Source organism: Bufo bufo, chromosome 6 (genome assembly GCF_905171765.1).
Source record: "Bufo bufo chromosome 6, aBufBuf1.1, whole genome shotgun sequence".
Lineage (NCBI taxonomy): Eukaryota > Metazoa > Chordata > Amphibia > Anura > Bufonidae > Bufo > Bufo bufo.
In genome coordinates this window covers 305,580,887-305,600,886 of record NC_053394.1, presented here as the reverse complement: position 1 = coordinate 305,600,886, position 20,000 = coordinate 305,580,887, and the positions used below count along the sequence as shown (strand labels likewise).

Genomic DNA, 20,000 nt, shown 5'->3' with positions numbered 1-20,000 from the left:
TTTTAGATGCAAAGCACAGGGATTCTTTGAAGTGTCATCGGTGCCCAGTGAACAACCAATATCTTTTAGAGTGACTTCAGCTAATGAAATGTCAGAGGAGGCATTGAGGTCTGAGGATCTGCAGGCGCCTGGTATCAGTGTGCATTGGTTGTGTAGCTGGGAAGGTGAGCAGTTGTGCAGGGGCTCTGGAGACACAGATAACGTGAAATCTGAAGGCTGGTAATGTATCAGCTAGAAATTTAATCGGATAATTGTCTCTTCTTCCAACCACAGGAGAGTTGTGGGCCGGGTGCCGAGTCTGCGGATGCTGCGGAGCTTCTTCACTGATGGGGTAGGAAAATGCATTATGTCTCTGCAATTACCTTTACCCATCTGGACGTGTACTGTGTTACTTGCCGCCTTCACACACTATATTTCTTAGCATGAAAGAGGTTGTCCACCTTTTATTAGGTAATGGCTTCCAGTCAGCGCACAACTGATCGGTGGAGGTGCAGGGATGTCAGACCCCCCGCTGATCAGCTAGTGATGCCCTATCCTGAGTATAGGCCATCACCTAATAAAAGGTGGACAAGCCCTTTCAGAGCTGTTGCTATCGGACAAAAGATCTTGTCCTCTATGGAGATCAGAGGATCTCCTATAACAGGGGCCAGGGCTAGGATCCTATAACAGGGGCCAGGGCTATGATTATGTCATTCCTTGTAATGACAACAAGGATGTGGCTTTAGTGCCTCTAGTTTAACACCTGCTCAGTTGAAGACTCAATGTAGCACAAAGCTGCACAGCAAGGAACACGGCCTGCAGTATCGAAATATTTCCAAATAGATGTTCTGATATATTGCACCTATACAGCAACAGCAGAGTGCCCCCTAGTGGCAGGACGCAAATTTAAAACTACCCCAAAACTACACACATTTTTTACACAATGTTAAAGTCTTAGTTGCAGGCATTTCACATGTATTATAGCGCATAGTAATGCACCTTGACTTTATTACTGTTTAACTACTATTACTTATGAGTAGGTGCAAAAGAGATGCATCACAGTCGTATATTTCTCTAATTCCTTGCAGTCTCTGGATAGTTTGGTTGCATCTGAGGATGGTCGGTCTAAACGGCACTCCGCTTCTGAACTGTCAGATACGGAGCTCAGTGATGTGCACAGGGAAGGCTGGCTGCTCTATAAGCAGATCCTCACTAACAAGGGCAAGGTATGGCGGTGGTGTAGTGTTCATTTATGTTTTGTGCGACTGATTCTATAATTTCTTCCTCCTCAAGTGGCCACTCAGCGACCGTCTTCACGTCTACTTCTGTATCGGGGTTAAAACTTTTTTCTCTTGTGCCCTGTAGAAGGTTGGCGGCGGGCTCCGTCAGTGGAAACGCGTGTACTCCATCCTGCGCCCTCACCTCCTCTTCTTGCACAAGGAGCGTCCAGAGACACGGGGGCCGGGGCCAGGTGAGGAGGAGCAGCCGATCAGCATCCTTGGAAGCCTGGTGGACATCTCTTACAGCGAGACCAAGAGGAAGCACGTCTTCCGGCTGACGACACCTGACTTCTGTGAATATCTCTTTCAGGCTGAGGATCGAGATGATATGTTAGGCTGGGTAAAAGCCATTAGAGAGAACAGCCGGGACGAGGGTGAGGTAAGGTGGCTTTTTCTCTGCTCTTTGATGGGTTTTAGCATATAGTAAAAGGAAAGGGATTAAAGTAGGAGGCATGTAAGAAGTTTTGATGTGTGGAGCACTAATCTGCGCATTAGCCACGAGAAGAAGAGGGCTTTATGCAACACAACATTAAATATGTCAAGAGATGACCGCAACCGCATGAGACATTTTAATATTTATTTCTACGTTTTATTGTAACAGTTTTTTTGTTGTTGTTTTTTTTTCAATTTTAAAATGGTTTCCACACAAAGGGCTAGGAGAATGTAAATGTTAGTATAAAACTAGTAAAGTATGTCATAGATTTGTTGTTTTGCTGGACTAAAACTTCCACTTTCTCTCGCTTCCTCCCAGGACCCAGGCTTTGCCAGTCATGCTTTGATTAACAAGAAGCTCAATGACTATCGTAAAGTGAGGTGACTATTGCAGACACATCTTCTCTATTGGCTTACATTGAATGTCCACCTTAATATCCATGTTATGTTTAGCTCCAGAATTCTGCGCCAATTAATGTCTTAATATGTTTATGGCGATAGGGCATCCAAATTCTCCCACAGAGACATATTAGGCTCACATTACTGATTCTCCAATTACTTGTCCTGTTACAACACTTCCCAGGTCCCCTGCCAGTTTTAACTTCCTGCTGCCCATGGACATGTGAGCGCTGCAGCCAGTCAATGGTCACTGCTATAGTCAGTGAGAGGGAGCAGGACGTAGAGACCGGCAGGAGACCTGATATCCGTAATGTGAGCATTGCTGCTTTTATTAATATAAATCATTCTTAGATGGTTTGAAAAAAATTTAACTGGCTTAGACTACCTCTTTAAAATGTAACATGCTTGTTACACCTGAAGCCATCACAAGAGGGAGTTTACTGCACATTGCCTTTTAATTAAATTCAGTGTATAACAGTATTCAGATAGACCTCAAGCTCCCTCTAGTGGTAGTTGCAGGTAGCCAGCATGTTATGTCCAGGATTAAAAGGGAGTCTGTCACCACCTCTCCTATTGTTATTTCCAAATACATTTTTATGTCCTGCTCCCTCTTCTTTTGACCCCTAAAAACAAGTTTTTATAATTATGCTAATGTGGAGTTAAGGAGCCCATCCGTGCCCATGAGAACGGAGCCCCACTCTTCGCCGCCTCCTCTTCTTTCCACCTTCCAACCTCGCCAAACCTCCTCAATATCATCATGATGCCACTTCAAACCTCACGCAGGTGCACATCTCCTTTGTGTGCGTCTGTGCCGTTTGTGAACTTCTGTGGGCATCAGCTTCTTCAACTACGCGCCGTTCAGTTGAAAAAGCAGATGTCCACAGAAGTTCACAGCCTGGGCAGGCATAGACATAATTGAGATGTACATCTGCGTGAGATTTGAAGTGGGTTGGGGAGATTTGGCTAGGCTGGGAGGTGGAGAGAAGACGAGGAGGTTAGGAGTGGGGCTCTGTTCTGATGGGCTCTTTTAGGGATAAATACAGCCCCTTGAGCTCTTTTATTCCTTATTAGCATAGTTATAAAAAGCTGTTTTTAGCGGTCAAAAGAAGAGGGGGCAGGACGTAAAGATATATTTGGAAATCACAATAGGAGAACTACACTGTGATGCAAAGAGTTAAAAACTGTCGCTGGTAATGACTGACTCTTTGAGGGGAATCTATCACTAGCGACCTACCTATTCAACTGTTTACATAGACACATAGCTGTGGTCCACCTGTTTAAAACGTTATTTGTCTTTTGTTAATCTGAGGCTCTGTTCCTGAGCTATGATACTTTTTCTTAATATGCAAATTAGGCTTTTGGTGCAATGAAAGTGTCACCATTGCTCTTGTTGCACTCAAGCTCCACTCCTTTCTGTGACCAACCCCTTCCTTGCTGCTTTGCCACTGCCTGGCCATTTTAATTAAGGCTGCCATGGATGGGGTGGCCACAGAAAGGAGTGGAGTTTGTGTGCAACAAGAGCAATGGTGACGCCCTCATCGCACCAAAGACCTGATTTGCATATTAAGAAAAAGTCTCATAACTCTGGAACAGAGTCTGAGATCAGCAAAAGAAAAACACTGTTATAATCAGGTGAACCGCAGCTCTGTGTCTATGCAAACAGTTGGATAGGGAGGTCGTTCGTGACAGATTCCCATTTAAAAATTGTGTAAGATTAGGAAGTATGATAAAGTAAAAAATAGCAGTTACTAAATCCCTCGCTTATCCATGGTGCCAACCAGTCTTGGATCACTTTGCTGTAATGATCACGTGTCATACATCCATGTGAGTTCTGCAGCCCCCTTCATTGACTTGTAAAGCTTGAGACCACTGAGGCCATTCTTTGGCTGCAGCAGTCACATGGATGTACAGCATGTGATTGCCACAGCAAATTAAACAATGACTGGAGGGAACAACTGGAGCAGCGAGGAATTTAACATGGGATCTGGAGCTGTGCATCAGAAGAATTGTGCTCTGAATGCTATAAAATGCTATCATTTGGATAGTGGAAAAACACGTTTAAGAGTCAGCATTTTAATCTTCTGTTTTTATTTTAGTATTACTGGGGCCAAACCTGACACGTCCCCTAAGGGGACAAGAAACCTAGGTATTCGATCAGATCTTCTATCGGCTGCTCCTCGCTCACCCAGACAGGACAATGCTGTAAAAGGTAGGACAATCATGAGCTTCTACAGAGATCATTCTTAAAGTGTGTAGATAGATAGATAGCAGCATTGGGTTATGTTTGTGTGCACACTCTCAGTCTCTCTGCCAGCTTCTTTCATCTGATGTCACACATGCGTTGTACAGAATACACTTTACAGCTGTAACTTTTAGTCACTAAGGATATTATACAGGAAATAAGTTAATGCCAAAAGGCAAATTTACATTGACCATTAGTTCCCACCACCACCTGCATGTTGCATACTGATCCCTACTAATTCCACACTAACTGTACTGAGTGTATGCATCACCCCATTTAAAAAAAAACATGAGAAATCGTATCTTCATACACTGCAAAGTGATGATTTGGGTTTATTTTCCTAGCAGAGGAAGGGCCTTCTTCAAAAGTTCCTTGGGGGATCAACCTCATGAAGAAGAACAAAAAGTGTCCACCGAGGGCTTTTGGAGTGAGACTGGAAGATTGTCAGCCTGCTGCAGAGAACAAGGTGTGGATCATCTCTCCTATAGATCTTAAAGGGGTTCCCCAGGATTTACATATTGATGACCTGCCCTCAGGATAGATCATCAATATGAGTCCACCGGTGTTTAACATCCTGGCGCCCCCGCGGATGAGCTGTTTGGGGAAGCTGCAGCGCTCAGAGTTACCAAGCACCGTCCATTTGATAGCAGCTGTGATTGGTATGGGACTCAATTAGCGCCTAAGCCATGTGACCAATGAACATGATGTCACTGGCCTAGGAAGAGGCCAACTGAGTGCCGGGAGTCCGACCACCGTCAAGTCTGATATTGATGACCTATCCCGATCAACAATGGACGGTCTTTGTTGGGTGGTGGAATTTTATTGAATATTTCCTTATTGTTCTCCCCTGCCTCTTGCTGTGAGTTTCTTGGAAGACACAGATCTCTCCTAAATTCACCTCATGTTGCCTGCAGGGCGTTCCTCTAATAGTGGAGCTGTGCTGTACACTGGTTGAACAGAAGGGTCTGGAGTATTTGGGAATATACCGTGTTCCTGGGAATAATGCTGTGGTGAGCAGTCTGCAAGAATACCTTAACAAGGGTCTGATTGAAACCAACATACAGGACCAGGTAAGAGAAATGGCGCTGGGTCACTGTCCTGGGTACACTTTAAAGGAAGTCTGTGAGCTGTTTTGATCAAGCAAAACTGCTGACAGAGCTAGACAGCAGCCTGGGAAAGCTGTTTAAATATATCTGTGTGAATGTTTTTAGTATCGGCAGGACTGAGAAAGATGTTTTAGTGCAATGTGTGCCGCCCTCACAAGTGCCCCCCTGGCATCCCACTACACTGAAATGCCCTTCGATGTCTGCGGTGAGCAGTCCACAATGCCCTCCCGTCTGCTCTGATTGTTGTAATGGGCTTCTGCATGAGCATTAGATGGTCAACTGGTCCTGACAAAACTGGCGGGTGTACGGCCAGGTTAACAGCTACTCAGGCTCATTTACACCTCCTTATTACAGATTCATAGTAAAAAGGTTGTCCTGCATAATTAAAAAAACAAGTGGCAGGCAGCAACGTCAAAATCTTTTAAAATGCCCTCTGCTCCAGTACCACGGCTACAGACAGTCCCCGCCAGACCGAAGTGTCGGAGCAGCCATTCTTGGTCATGAAACCACTGCAGCCAGTCAGTAGCCTAAGCACTCACATGTGCTCAGCAGTGATGTGCTGTTCTTGCACTTTAAAAAGGACAAGAGGGGCATTTTGAAAGGTGAGTTAAAAAATATTCTATTCTAAACACACTCTTGCCTGCTATTAATTTTTAATTATGTTGGATAAATCCTTAAATTTTTTATTTGTCTTATTGAAAAGAATGATGCCAATACATTCAAAGGAAACCTGACACATTGAACTTGGTATCTGAGCTGAAGGAAACATGGTATAGAGCAGGAGGAGCTGAGAAAATTGATATATCGTTTTGTGGGAAAAGATTCAGAAAAACGTGGATTTCATTCATTTAAATTCCTGCTTATTCTGGGCTGTGAAGTCCAGGAGGCGGTCCTATCAGTGATTGACAGCTATCTCTATATACAGAGTTATAGAGAGAAGGCTGTCAATCACTGATAGGACCGCCTCCTGGACTTCACAGCCCAGAATGAGCAGGAATTTAAATGTGAAATACAAGTTATACTGAATATTGTCCCATAAAAGTAAATATCAATCTGCTCAGCTTCTCCTGCTCTATAACCTGCTGCCTGCAGAGTAAGGGTCCATTCACACGTCCGTGAATGTGTCCGCACCCGTTCCGCAATTCTGCGGATCGGGTGCGGACCCATTCATTCTCTATGGGGCAGGAATGGATGTGGATAGCACACTGTGCATTTCCGGAGCGCACCCCTGATCTTCCGGTCTGCGGCTCCGGAAAAAAATAGAACATGTCCTATTCTTGTCCGCAATTGCAGACAAGAATAGGCAGTTCTATGGGGGGTGCCGGCCGGGTGTATTACGGATCCGCAATACACTACGGACGTGTGAATGGACCCTATTTCGTATTTTTACGGTGAAAGGTGCCCTTTAAATGGTTTTATTCACATTTTTGTTTTTGTTTTTTAAGCGCATGAATTTTTTTTCCCATGTGCAACATATTCCAACAGATCCCTATTGTTACAGTTTTTAACTCATAAAAGTCAGTGGTTAAATTTAACCCCTTAACGACCAAGCCAATTTGTTTATTTGTTTTTTCCTCTCTGCCTTCCAAGAGCTGTAACTTTTTACATTTTTTATTCAGATAGTTATATGAAGACATCTTTTTTGCAGGGCAATTGTATTTACTGTAGCTTGCACTGGAAAATGGGGGAAAAAATTCTCTGTGGGGTGAAATTAAAAGCACAATTCTGTCATTTTTTGGGGGTTTTGTTTTTACAGCATTCACTGTTAGCTAAAAATGACATGACGGTACCAAAATCTATATAGTTTTTATTATGTTTTACTTCTCTAAAAATAAAAACCTTTGAAAAAAGAAAAATTTTCTATGCATCTCCATATTTTGACAGCCATGACTTTTTATCTTGTAGAGCTTTGTGAGAGCTTGTTTTGTTTTGCAAGACGATCTGTAGTTTTTAGTGGTACCATTTTTGGGGTGCATATGAGTTTTGAATCACTTTTATTTAATTTTTTTGAAGGGGCAAGGTGACTAAAATTGGCAGATTGCACATATTTTCCCCCCATTAACTCATTCACTATGCAAGAAAAATCTTTATATTTTAAAAGTTTGGACGCTTTGGGATGCAGCAATACCAGTTATATATATATTTTTATTTTGATATGTAAAATTGGGAAACGAATTGATTTGAATTTTTAATGTGTTTTTTTTTGTGTTTTTTATCTTTATTTTAAACATTCATTTTTTTATTGTCATTTTTAGTCCCTTAGAGCAGGGATCAGCAATCTTCGGCACTCTACAACCATGACTCCCAGCATACACAAGTGCTTGGCTGTTCTCAGAGCTCCCATAGAAGTGAATGGAGCATTTTGGGAGTTGTAGTTTCACAACAGCTGGAGTGTCGGAGGTTGCTGACCTCTGCCTTAGAATACTTGTACATGAAATCCACTGATTTGCTTGCACCGTAAACTTCAATACATTACTATTGCTTTCTATGGGATTTTTATTGGCTGCCTGTTTTTATAGGCAGTTTGCTATGATGGACCTGGTAGCCTTCACAAGACCCCAGGCTGTCATTGCAGCTAGTTGATGCCTTGCAATTTTGTTACGGGGGCTCCAATTGGAGGACAGAGGGAGCCCTCTCCCTCTGTCTAACCATTCAAATGCTGAAGTTAAATGACCAGGGACAGAGCTATTTCTGATCCTGGTTTTTGCGGCCGGGCTGTATTATGCAACCGGCACCCCCCCTCCCTTCCCCATATGGAACGGGATGATCTTGGGGACTACACCTGGCTTGCTGGCTTGGTTAATGGTCTTCCTCTTTGCCAAGGGAAGTAAACCAGCCTTTCACACCAGCGAGTTTTCATTCCAGATGCGATGTGTGTAGCGAACTAATAGCATCAGGATTGAATCCTGACTAATTCATTTCAATGGGTCTGTGTACATAGCGTTGTTTTTCACGCATAATCTTTGCTTTCAGGAAGAATCGCAGCAGGTTCTATATTTTATGTTTTTCACGCAGCCCTGGCTCAAAAAAGTGAATGGGGCTTGTGTGAAAAACGGATTGCATTTAGATGCAATGCATTTTTCACTGAAGGTTGTTAAGAGATGTAGATTCTTCGGTTTTTCTTCATGCGCGTGAAAAACGCACTTCAGTTTTCCCTGAACAGATCCTGACCCAATCCGTATTACTTGTGTGAAAGAGGCCTTAGAGCGATTAACTATAGCCTCGAGGGGGTCAAACCCCCTTAGACATTAATTTTAATACAACCAATTAGATTATTTTATTAAAGTGACCAATCAGAAGTGTATGGAAAAGGATGATGCATCTGTTACATATATGCACGTGATTCTAGATTTAATAATCTCATGCTATCTCAGCAGCTCCTCTACTTACAAATACAACATAAATTACCTTATTATTGCGAAACAGATTAAAGAAAACACTGGCTCTATACTTATGATTAAACTTATAGAGGAAATAGATAAGGGCTCTTTCACACCTGCGTTCTTTTCTTCCGGCATAGAGTTCCGTCGTCGGGGCTCTATGCCGGAAGAATCCTGATCAGTTTTATCCTAATGCATTCTGTATGGAGAGAAATCCGTTCAGGATGCATCAGGATGTCTTCAGTTCCGGAACGGAACGTTTTTTGCCGGAGAAAATACAGCAGCATGCTGCGCTTTTTGCTCCGGCCAAAAATCCGGAACACTTGCCGCAAGGCCGGATCCGGAATTAATGCCCATTGAAAGGCATTGATCCGGATCCGGCCTTAAGCTAAACGTCGTTTCGGCGCATTGCCGGACCCGACATTTAGCTTTTTCTGAATGGTTACCATGGCTGCCGGGACGCTAAAGTCCTGGCAGCCATGGTAAAGTGTAGCGGGGAGCGGGGGAGCAGCATACTTACCGTCCGTGTGGCTCCCGGGGCGCTCCAGAGTGACGTCAGGGGGCCCCAAGCGCATGGATCACGTGATCGCATGGATCACGTCATCCATGCGCATGGGGCGCCCTGACGTCATTCTGGAGCGCCCCGGGAGCCGCACGGACTGTAAGTATACTGCTCCCCCGCTCCCCGCTCCTACTATGGCAACCAGGACTTTAATAGCGTCCTGGCTGCCATAGTAACACTGAACGCATTTTGAAGACGGCTCCGTCTTCAAATGCTTTCAGTACACTTGCGTTTTTCGGCGTGTAATTCCGGCAAGTGGAGTACACGCCGGATCCGGACAACGCAAGTGTGAAAGAGCCCTTATATGGATGCTGCTTAACACAATTGTCACTAAAATATTGCTTACTTCATCAGTTCCTCTTTCCTTGCGGTCTGTAAATATCATGCTTTTCATGACTCATGATCAGATGTGTACAGACAGACATTTAAAGGGATTGTCTCACTTCAGAAAATAGCATTTATTATGTAGCGGAAGTTATTACTAGCCACTTACTAATATATTGTTTTTATCCATATTGCTTCCTTTGCTGGCTGGATTCATTTTTCCATTACATTATAAACTGCATGTTTCCATGGTTATGACCACCTTGCAGTCCATCAGCGGTGGTCGTGCTTGCACACTATAGGAAAACCAGTAGCCTATGTGAGCTCCCACGGTCTCAGCCACCAGAGAGGCCGGCACTTTTTCCTACAGTGTGCAAGCACGACCACCGCTGATGAATGACCTAAAATGGAGAATACTTAATAATTAAGTACAATTAGCACAATTCATGTTCATTAACCACTTTCACAGTATTTCAGCAATATTACAAAAACTGAATTTAATACAGAATAAATATGGATGAAAAACTGACAGATTATTGAACAAAAATGGATCCAAAAATGTTACTGTAAATGTGAAAACAATGACCTGTTTCCGGATCTGTATGTGACCCATACATATTATCAGTGTGCGGGAGCCTTTTGTTGCAATAATTTTAAAATCCGCAGAGAGCAGCTATCTCTTCTGTTTTATCAGATTCAGTGAAGTAAAATAGTTGTCTGGTTTGGACAGTAACTTGTTCCCGTTTGATAGGTCCCCCCAAAACCTTGCTTACTGTGGGGTCAGCCAGCAGTAGCAGCGTTCTACTCTGGTGACGGGAGGGGTTCTGGATGAAGGTAACCTCACTATTACCCCAACATACCCATAGAATTTATATTACAAGGTGTTGTGTGATCTCTGCAACCTCTTTAATGTTACTTGAAGATATTTCTCTCATGTGTTTTCAGCGGTGGCAGGACTTGAACGTGGTCAGCAGTTTGCTTAAATTATTCTTCAGAAAGCTGCCTGAACCCCTCTTCACTGACGGTGAGTATGACGGCGCTTGTCCACTGTCATGAGTGGGTGAAATTCTCACACTGGTGATATACTGGTGGCAGAAATCACTGGAGCCCAGTTACAGCATATACATAATGCTCCCAGACTGTTGCTGCTCACCTTAGAAACACCAGAAGAAACTAATTATCAATATCCTTGTGCACTTGGATGCAATGATATAAGGAAATTGCATTGGCAGGAATTGCCTATTAATTTTAATTAAAGTGGTTTTCCCATTAAAACATATTCTGGAGTTTTCAAACCAGCACCTGGGCCTGAATACTTTTGTAATTGCATGTAATAAAATTTTTTGCATAGTCACTCAGTTATTCAATAAAATGTATCTGCATAGCGCCCCCTGCTGTTAGTTATTTTTCTTATTTCTTTGACCTGCTCACTTTAAAGGCTGCTCATGCTCAGTTTCATCCTTCAGCTGCCTCCTGAGCTGTGATAGGGCGAGCATGGACACACCCTCTTAGCTGCAGCAGAAAGGACACGCCCCTTGAGCTGTCAGCTTGATATAAATCTAGCAGAGCAATGAACGGGGAGATCTCTGGGTCCATGTGAGGTACAGGGCTGGTTCTAGCTTTGAGACTGTCATGAACTATATGTTCATTTTTACATTAGTCATGGGGTTATCCCTTTAACCGCCTCCGGACCGCCTAACGCAGGATCGCGTTCCGGAGGCGGCAGCCCTGCGCACAGTCACGCATATATGCGTCATCTCGCGAGACGCGAGATTTCCTGTGAACGCGCGCACACAGGCGCGCGCGTTCACAGGATCGGAAGGTAAGCGAGTGGATCTCCAGCCTGCCAGCGGCGATCGTTCGCTGGCAGGCTGGAGATGCGATTTTTTTTAACCCCTAACAGGTATATTAGACGCTGTTTTGATAACAGCGTCTAATATACCTGCTACCTGGTCCTCTGGTGGTCCCTTTTGTTTGGATCGACCACCAGAGGACACAGGCAGCTCAGTAATAAGTAGCACCAAACACCACTACACTACACCCCCCCCCTGTCACTTATTAACCCCTGATCACCCCATATAGACTCCCTGATCACCCCCCTGTCATTGATCACCCACTTGTAAGGCTCCATTCAGACGTCCGCATGTTTTTTACGGATCCACGGATACATGGATCGCATCCGCAAAACACATACGGACGTCTGAATGGAGCCTTACAGGGGGTGATCAATGACAGGGGGTGATCACCCCATATAGACTCCCTGATCACCCCCCTGTCATTGATCACCCCCCTGTAAGGCTCCATTCAGACGTCCGTATGTTTTTTACGGATCCGCGGATACATGGATCGGATCCGCAAAACACATACGGACATCTGAATGGAGCCTTATAGGGGGGTGATCAATGACAGGGGGGTGATCACCCCATATAGACTCCCTGATCACCCCCCTGTCATTGATCACCCCCCTGTCATTGATCACCCCCCTGTAAGGCTCCATTCAGACGTCCGTATGTTTTTTACGGATCCACGGATACATGGATCGGATCCGCAAAACACATATGGACATCTGAATGGAGCCTTATAGGGGGGTGATCAATGACAGGGGGGTGATCACCCCATATAGACTCCCTGATCACCCCCCTGTCATTGATCACCCCCCTGTAAGGCTCCATTCAGACGTCCGTATGTTTTTTACGCATCCACGGATACATGGATCGGATCCGCAAAACACATACGGACGTCTGAATGGAGCCTTACAGGGGGTGATCAATGACAGGGGGTGATCACCCCATATAGACTCCCTGATCACCCCCCTGTCATTGATCACCCCCCTGTAAGGCTCTATTCAGACGTCCGTATGTTTTTTACGGATCCACGGATACATGGATCAGATCCGCAAAACACATACGGACATCTGAATGGAGCATTATAGGGGGGTGATCAATGACAGGGGGGTGATCACTCACCCCATATAGACTCCCTGATCACCCCCCTGTCATTGATCACCCCCCTGTCATTGATCACCCCCCTGTAAGGCTCCATTCAGATGTCCGTATGTTTTTTACGGATCCGCGGATACATGGATCGGATCCGCAAAACACATACGGACATCTGAATGGAGCCTTATAGGGGGGTGATCAATGACAGGGGGGTGATCACCCCATATAGACTGCCTGATCACCCCCCTGTCATTGATCACCCCCCTGTAAGGCTCCATTCAGACGTCCGTATGTTTTTTACGGATCCACGGATACATGGATCGGATCCGCAAAACGCATACAGACATCTGAATGGAGCCTTATAGGGGGGTGATCAATGACAGGGGGGTGATCACCCCATATAGACTCCCTGATCACCCCCCTGTCATTGATGACCCCCCTGTAAGGCTCCATTCAGACGTCCGTATGTTTTTTACGGATCCACGGATACATGGATCGGATCCGCAAAACACATACGGACGTCTGAATGGAGCCTTACAGGGGGTGATCAATGACAGGGGGTGATCACCCCATATAGACTCCCTGATCACCCCCCTGTCATTGATCACCCCCCTGTAAGGCTCCATTCAGACGTCCGTATGTTTTTTACGGATCCACGGATACATGGATCGGATCCGCAAAACACATACGGACATCTGAATGGAGCCTTATAGGGGGGTGATCAATGACAGGGGGGTGATCACCCTATATAGACTCTCTGATCACCCCCCTTTAAGGCTCCATTCAGACGTCCGTATGTGTTTTGCGGATCCGATCCATGTATCCGTGGATCTGTAAAAAACATACGGACGTCTGAATGGAGCCTTACAGGGGGGTGATCAATGACAGGGGGGTGATCACCCCATATAGACTCCCTGATCACCCCCCTGTCATTGATCACCCCCTGTCATTGATCACCCCCCTGTAAGACTCCATTCAGACATTTTTTTGGCCCAAGTTAGTGGAAATTTTTTTTTTTTTCTTACAAAGTCTCATATTCCACTAACTTGTGTCAAAAAATAAAATCTCACATGAACTCACCATACCCCTCACGCAATCCAAATGCGTAAAATATTTTAGACATTTGTATTCCAGACTTCTTCTCACGCTTTAGGGCCCCTAGAATGCCAGGGCGGTATAAATACCCCACATGTGACCCTATTTCGGAAAGAAGACACCCCAAGGTATTCCGTGAGGGGCATATTGAGTCCATGAAAGATTGAAATTTTTGTCCCAAGTTAGCGGAAAGGGAGACTTTGTGAGAAAAAAATAAATAAAAAATTTCCGCTAACTTGTGCCAAAAAAAAAAAAATTCGATGAACTCGCCATGCCCCTCATTGAATACCTTGGGGTGTCTTCTTTCCAAAATGGGGTCAGATGTGGGGTATTTATACTGCCCTGGCATTTTAGGGGCCCTAAAGCGTGAGAAGAAGTCTGGGATCCAAATGTCTAAAAATGCCCTCATAAAAGGAATGTGGGCCCCTTTGCGCATCTAGGCTGTAAAAAAGTGTCACACATCTGGTATCGCCGTACTCAGGAGAAGTTGGGCAATGTGTTTTGGGGTGTCATTTTACATATACCCATGCTGGGTGAGATAAATATCTTGGTCAAATGCCAACTTTGTATAAAAAATGGGAAAAGTTGTCTTTTGCCAAGATATTTCTCTCACCCAGCATGAGTATATGTAAAAAGACACCCCAAAACACATTGCCCAACTTCTCCTGAGTACTGCGATACCACATGTGTGACACTTTTTTGCAGCCTAGGTGGGCAAAGGGGCCCACATTCCAAAGAGCACCTTTCGGATTTCACAGGTCATTTTTTACAGATTTTGATTTCAAACTACTTCTCACGCATTCGGGCCCCTAAAATGCCAGGGCAGTATAACTACCCCACAAGTGACCCCATTTTGGAAAGAAGACACCCCCAGGTATTTCGTGATGGGCATAGTGAGTTCATGGAAGTTTTTATTTTTTGTCACAAGTTAGTGGAATATGAGACTTTTTGTAAGAAAAAAAATAAATCATCATTTTCTGCTAACTTGTGACAAAAAATAAAAATTTCTAGGAACTCGCCATGCCCCTCACGGAATACCTTGGGGTGTCTTTATTTCCAAAATGGGGTCACTTGTGGGGTAGTTATACTGCCCTGGCATTCTAGGGGCCCTAATGTGTGGTAAGTAGTTTGAAATCAAAATCTGTAAAAAATGACCTGTGAAATCCTAAAGGTGCTCTTTGGAATGTGGGCCCCTTTGCCCACCTAGGCTGCAAAAAAGTGTCACACATGTGGTATTGCCGTACTCAGGAGAAGTTGGGCAATGTCTTTTGGGGTGTCATTTTACATATACCCATGCTGGGTGAGAGAAATATCTTGGTCAAATGCCAACTTTGTATAAAAAAATGGGAAAAGTTGTCTTTTGCCAAGATATTTCTCTCACCCAGCATGGGTATATGTAAAATGACACCCCAAAAAACATTGCCCAACTTCTCCTGAGTACGGCAATACCACATGTGTGACACTTTTTTGCAGCCTAGGTGGGCAAAGGGGCCCACATTCCAAAGAGCACCTTTCGGATTTCACCGGCCATTTTTTACAGATTTTGATTTCAAACTACTTCGCACGCATTTGGGCCCCTAAAATGCCAGGGCAGTATAACTACCCCACAAGTGACCCCATTTTGGAAAGAAGACACCCCAAGGTATTTCGTGATGGGCATAGTGAGTTCATGGAAGTTTTTATTTTTTGTCACAAGTTAGTGGAATATGAGACTTTGTAAGAAAAAAATCAAATAAAAAAAAATCATCATTTTCCGCTAACTTGTGACAAAAAATAAAAAGTTCTATGAACTCACTATGCCCATCAGCGAATACCTTAGGGTGTCTACTTTCCGAAATGGGGTCATTTGTGGGGTGTTTGTACTGTCTGGGCATTGTAGAACCTCGGGAAACATGACAGGTGCTCAGAAAGTCAGAGCTGCTTCAAAAAGCGGAAATTCACATTTTTGTACCATAGTTTGTAAACGCTATAACTTTTACCCAAACCTTTTTTTTTTTTTACCCAAACATTTTTTTTTTATCAAAGACATGTAGAACAATAAATTTAGAGAAAAATTTATATATGGATGTCGTTTTTTTTGCAAAATTTTACAACTGAAAGTGAAAAATTTCATTTTTTTGCATAAAAATCGTTAAATTTCGATTAATAACAAAAAAAGTAAAAATGTCAGCAGCAATGAAATACCACCAAATGAAAGCTCTATTAGTGAGAAGAAAAGGAGGTAAAATTCATTTGGGTGGTAAGTTGCATGACCGAGCAATAAACGGTGAAAGTAGTGTAGTGCAGAAGTGTAAAAAGTGGCCTGGTCATTAAGGGTGTTTAAGCTAGGGGGGCTGAGGTGGTTAAAGGGATTCTCCCAACCCAAATGCTTTATTTTTATCTGCCCAACTTACAACAAATTAGTCCCCCAAATACTTTTTTGGGGGTTCTGCACCTTCCTCCCCATGTTCTCTACATCACTAGTGCGGGCCCGGATGTTTTGAAGCCGAATTTCCCCTTTTGGGTGTTTCCAGCTGGGTTTGCAAACCAAAGCTTGTCTAGCACTGTCATCACTGCAAGCACTAGCTCTGCCCATTTCTCCTGGAAGGCTTCCTGTCTGCAGTGTACGTGATGTCAGTGATGACTAGGGATGAGTGAATCAACTCCGGATGAAACATCCTAAGTCGATTTGCATAAAACTTCGTTTGAATACTGTACGGAGCGAGCGCTCCGTACAGTATTAGAATGTATTGGCTCCGATGAGCCAAAGTTATTACTTTGCGAAGTCTCGCGAGACTTCCCATAATAACTTCAGAAATTGATTTGTACCGTAAAAAAAACATTTCCTGACTTCGCGAAGTAATAACTTCGGCTTATCGGAGCCAATACATTCTAATACTGTACGGAGCGCTCGCTCCGTACAGTATTCAAACGAAGTTTTATGCAAATCGACTTAGGATGTTTCATCCGGAGTTGATTCACTCATCCCTAGTCATCACTGACATCACGTACATTGCAGACAGGAAGCCTTCCAGGAGAAATGGGCAGAGCTAGTGCTTGCAGTGATGACAGTGCTAGACAAGCTTTTATGCGAATCCGAAGTTGATTCGCTCATCCCTAGTGATGACATTACAGCGGGCTGGAGAGAGTACCTGGAAGGGCATGTCACAGGAAGTGCCGAAATCCAAAGCCACATGACCATAGTCCCTGAGAACAATAAGTCACAGACCATGAGGTTCCACCAACATAATAATATGTAATAATGATGCGTGAAATGCTGGAGGCCGTGTTATTAATGTGTCCACTCCCTTTAATGAAGCACTGGGAATGAACCGCTCTTTGTGACTACTACTCTCCTGCTAGATGTCTGCTTACAGCCTGTCATTCATTTCTCTTCAGACAAATACAATGAATTTATTGAAGCAAATCGTTTGGAGGATTCCAGGGAGAGAATGAAAAGACTTCGAAAACTGGTACATTTTCTTGGCACTTAATCCTATGTCATATTAACCTGCAGTTTCACTTGTAGTAGTTTGTTAATGACTTAAGGGTATGCTCATCATGAACATTATTTAACAGTCTGTACTGTATATAGATTCAGCCTACACATATTGTACTGCTGCGTCCGCAGTTCTACTGGGAACAGTGGTCAGTGAGAATGCTATACAGAGCCTGGGGTAAAGACTACACTTCCCAGAAGGCAAGCCTTGTTCAGACATTGCACCAGCGAGGAATGCTGTAATATATCAGTTCTGAAACTTTTGAATAGTACGATAGTCTGTTATATACAGGGGTAGACTGGGAACTTAAAGTGGCCCTGGAAAAACCTGAAAGTGGCCCCATGTTGTAGGTGGGTCCAAACTGACACAAGGCAGGGCCAATACAAGTAGGCAGGTCAGAAATACTGTAGTGCAGTACAAAATGCAGAAGAACACTTTCTTCTGCCACCCAGGTGTATAAGAACCAGATGCCCCTAGCTTTAATTAATGCTGAGAGCATCAGATTGCTATGTACCTGACTGGTGGCCATGAGGAGGGCTTGGGAGGCCCCCTGAACATCGGCCTACCTGAAAATTTTCCTGTAGGGTCAATGGCCAGTCCGCCCCTAGTTATATAGCCTTTAGATAAGTAATGCAATGTATTCACAGAGTTTCTCCTCTTTTTATGGAGATTATATTTATCACGGCCACATTTCTTTACAATGGCCACACAACCGGACTCCCTTGGTTCTGCTACATAGAGAGATCGGAGTTTGAGTCTGTAATTGACATATCCTGTGAGTGGATGATGGGTTTACTTATTAATAATATGATCTCTACAGATTAAGGAACTCCCCTCATATTATTATGAGACGCTGCGCTTCCTGGTTCGTCACTTGAAGACGGTGGCTGATCACTCAGAGAAAAACAAGGTGAGGATCCTATATAATATACAGGACTTCAGGGAAGCTACCAGTTTAGTCTGATGCAGATTTACACATACAAAGAACAGGCATGTTACAGTCAAAACCAGTTTGGATTATGGCAATTTAGGGGATTTCCAGGAAGATACATTTATTGGGAAAAAAAGCCATAAGGGGTTAAAATAAAAAACTAATTCTATTTCATTAATCACCATGGAAAGCCCTTTATCCCCCCCTAACAGTTTTGAGCTCTGCTCGGGCATTGGGAAAGGGACTTAACAGTTGAGCTAGGAAAGAGCTCGGCAGCAGGGTGAGGGGGAGGGTTTGCGTTAAAGGGATTGTGTCATATAGATGACCTATCCTCAGAATAGGTCATCTATATCTGATCTGCATGGGTCCGACACCCGGCATCCCCACCGATCAGCTGTTTGAAGAGGAGGCAGCCCTCCATGTGAACGCTGCTTCCTCTTCATTGCACTACATGTTGTCCCCTTGTAGCGGCGGTGTAGTGTTCAAGTGAATGGAGCGAGTACATGTAATTACACTCGCTTCCAAGATGACGGGCAGTGTAATGAACAGGAAGCTGCACTCACATGGAGCGCCACCTCCTCTTCAAATAGCTGATCAGCCGGGGTGCCAGCATTTGCAGGATAGGAGAGAAAAAGCATCCTCTCTCCTGATCACGATTATCACTATCACAATGTATTAGCCCTCAGAGTTATCTCCTCAGAAAAATAAAAATGTCCTGGGTCTTGGAATGCAGCCACACAAAACCAAATTATTTTGTAAAAACAAGTGTTGTTATTATGGAAAAATATAAATATAAAAATAGTAATAAAAAACTACATGAATTTGGTATCATCATAAATTGTACTGACCCACATAATAAAGTGTTATTTATACCACACACAGAACGTGCAAATAAATCCCACAAAATAATGTTAAAATTGCTGTTTTTTTACTCTTTCCCCTAAACATAAAATAATAAAAGTGAGGCTACTTCCACACTCGCCTTTTGGCTTATATAATAAGAGCATTTTTAGAAGAAAAAATGTTTTTGTGTTGCAATTTTTATTTTTTATTTTTTTTCTGGCTATGGTCTTGTGTGGGATCTCAATTTTTGCAGGATGAGGTGACTTTTTATTGCTACCAATTTGGGGTACATACGACTTTTTGATTGATTAACATTATGTTTTTTGGGAGGTGAGCTCCCTAAAAAATACGGTTTTGGCGTAATGTTTATTATAATTTTTCTCGCTCATATCATTGGGGGACACAGGACCGTGGGTATAGCTTGCTGCTGCCACTAGGAGGCGACACTAGGCTGAAAGCTGTTAGCTCCTCCCCTGCAGGCTATACCCCCTCCAGCCTGGAGAGAGCATATCAGTTTTTAGCTTAGTGTCGTAGGAGGCAGACCTCCCTGCTTTGCAGGGTGGCGTTTTTATTTTTTATTTTGATTTTATTATTTTTATCTTTAATTCACAGACTACTGGAAGGAGGCACAGGGTCGCCTGCGTCCCTGTATCCCCGGGAGGCTGGCCGGTGTATCTAAGTCTCGCCTTGCCTCCCCAAGAAGGCAAAGTGGACCAGGGCAGCCTCGCTCCCCTGCTTCCCCCCAGCAAGAGGGCCACCCTCTCTTCAGCCCTTCTCTGCCCGGACCCCTGTCGCATGGTGCCAGCGGTCATAGGGTGGCCCTGCTGGTGTTGCATCATAGGGTGAAGAACACAGATGAAGACAGGTAAGTAATCTGCTTCATCCCCCTAGCTGCAGGAGAACCTCCTCCATCTTCCACCCCCCCACCCGCCCGTCCGTCAGCTCGATCTCCGGCCTCACTGCTCTCGCCGCACGGGGGGGAACGTATTGCAGATTGGGGCGCCGGGCA

At 44.1% G+C, this 20,000-nt stretch overlaps 1 protein-coding gene across 3 annotated transcripts in view; it reads left to right on the top strand.

Annotated features, from left to right (window-relative positions):
* ARHGAP23 (Rho GTPase activating protein 23) overlaps positions 1-20,000 on the top strand; it is a 99,362-nt gene that overhangs the window by 58,125 nt on the left and 21,237 nt on the right. For 2 of the 3 annotated variants that reach the window (XM_040438952.1, XM_040438954.1), the window contains exons 10-19: positions 274-331; positions 1,068-1,205; positions 1,345-1,638; positions 2,011-2,072; positions 4,187-4,299; positions 4,677-4,798; positions 5,247-5,402; positions 10,650-10,728; positions 17,117-17,190; positions 18,038-18,127. In XM_040438952.1, the coding sequence (XP_040294886.1) occupies positions 274-331; positions 1,068-1,205; positions 1,345-1,638; positions 2,011-2,072; positions 4,187-4,299; positions 4,677-4,798; positions 5,247-5,402; positions 10,650-10,728; positions 17,117-17,190; positions 18,038-18,127 (1,186 nt within the window). The remainder of the gene's footprint in view (positions 1-273; positions 332-1,067; positions 1,206-1,344; positions 1,639-2,010; positions 2,073-4,186; positions 4,300-4,676; positions 4,799-5,246; positions 5,403-10,649; positions 10,729-17,116; positions 17,191-18,037; positions 18,128-20,000) is intronic. The other variant, XM_040438953.1, reaches the window with a different exon arrangement.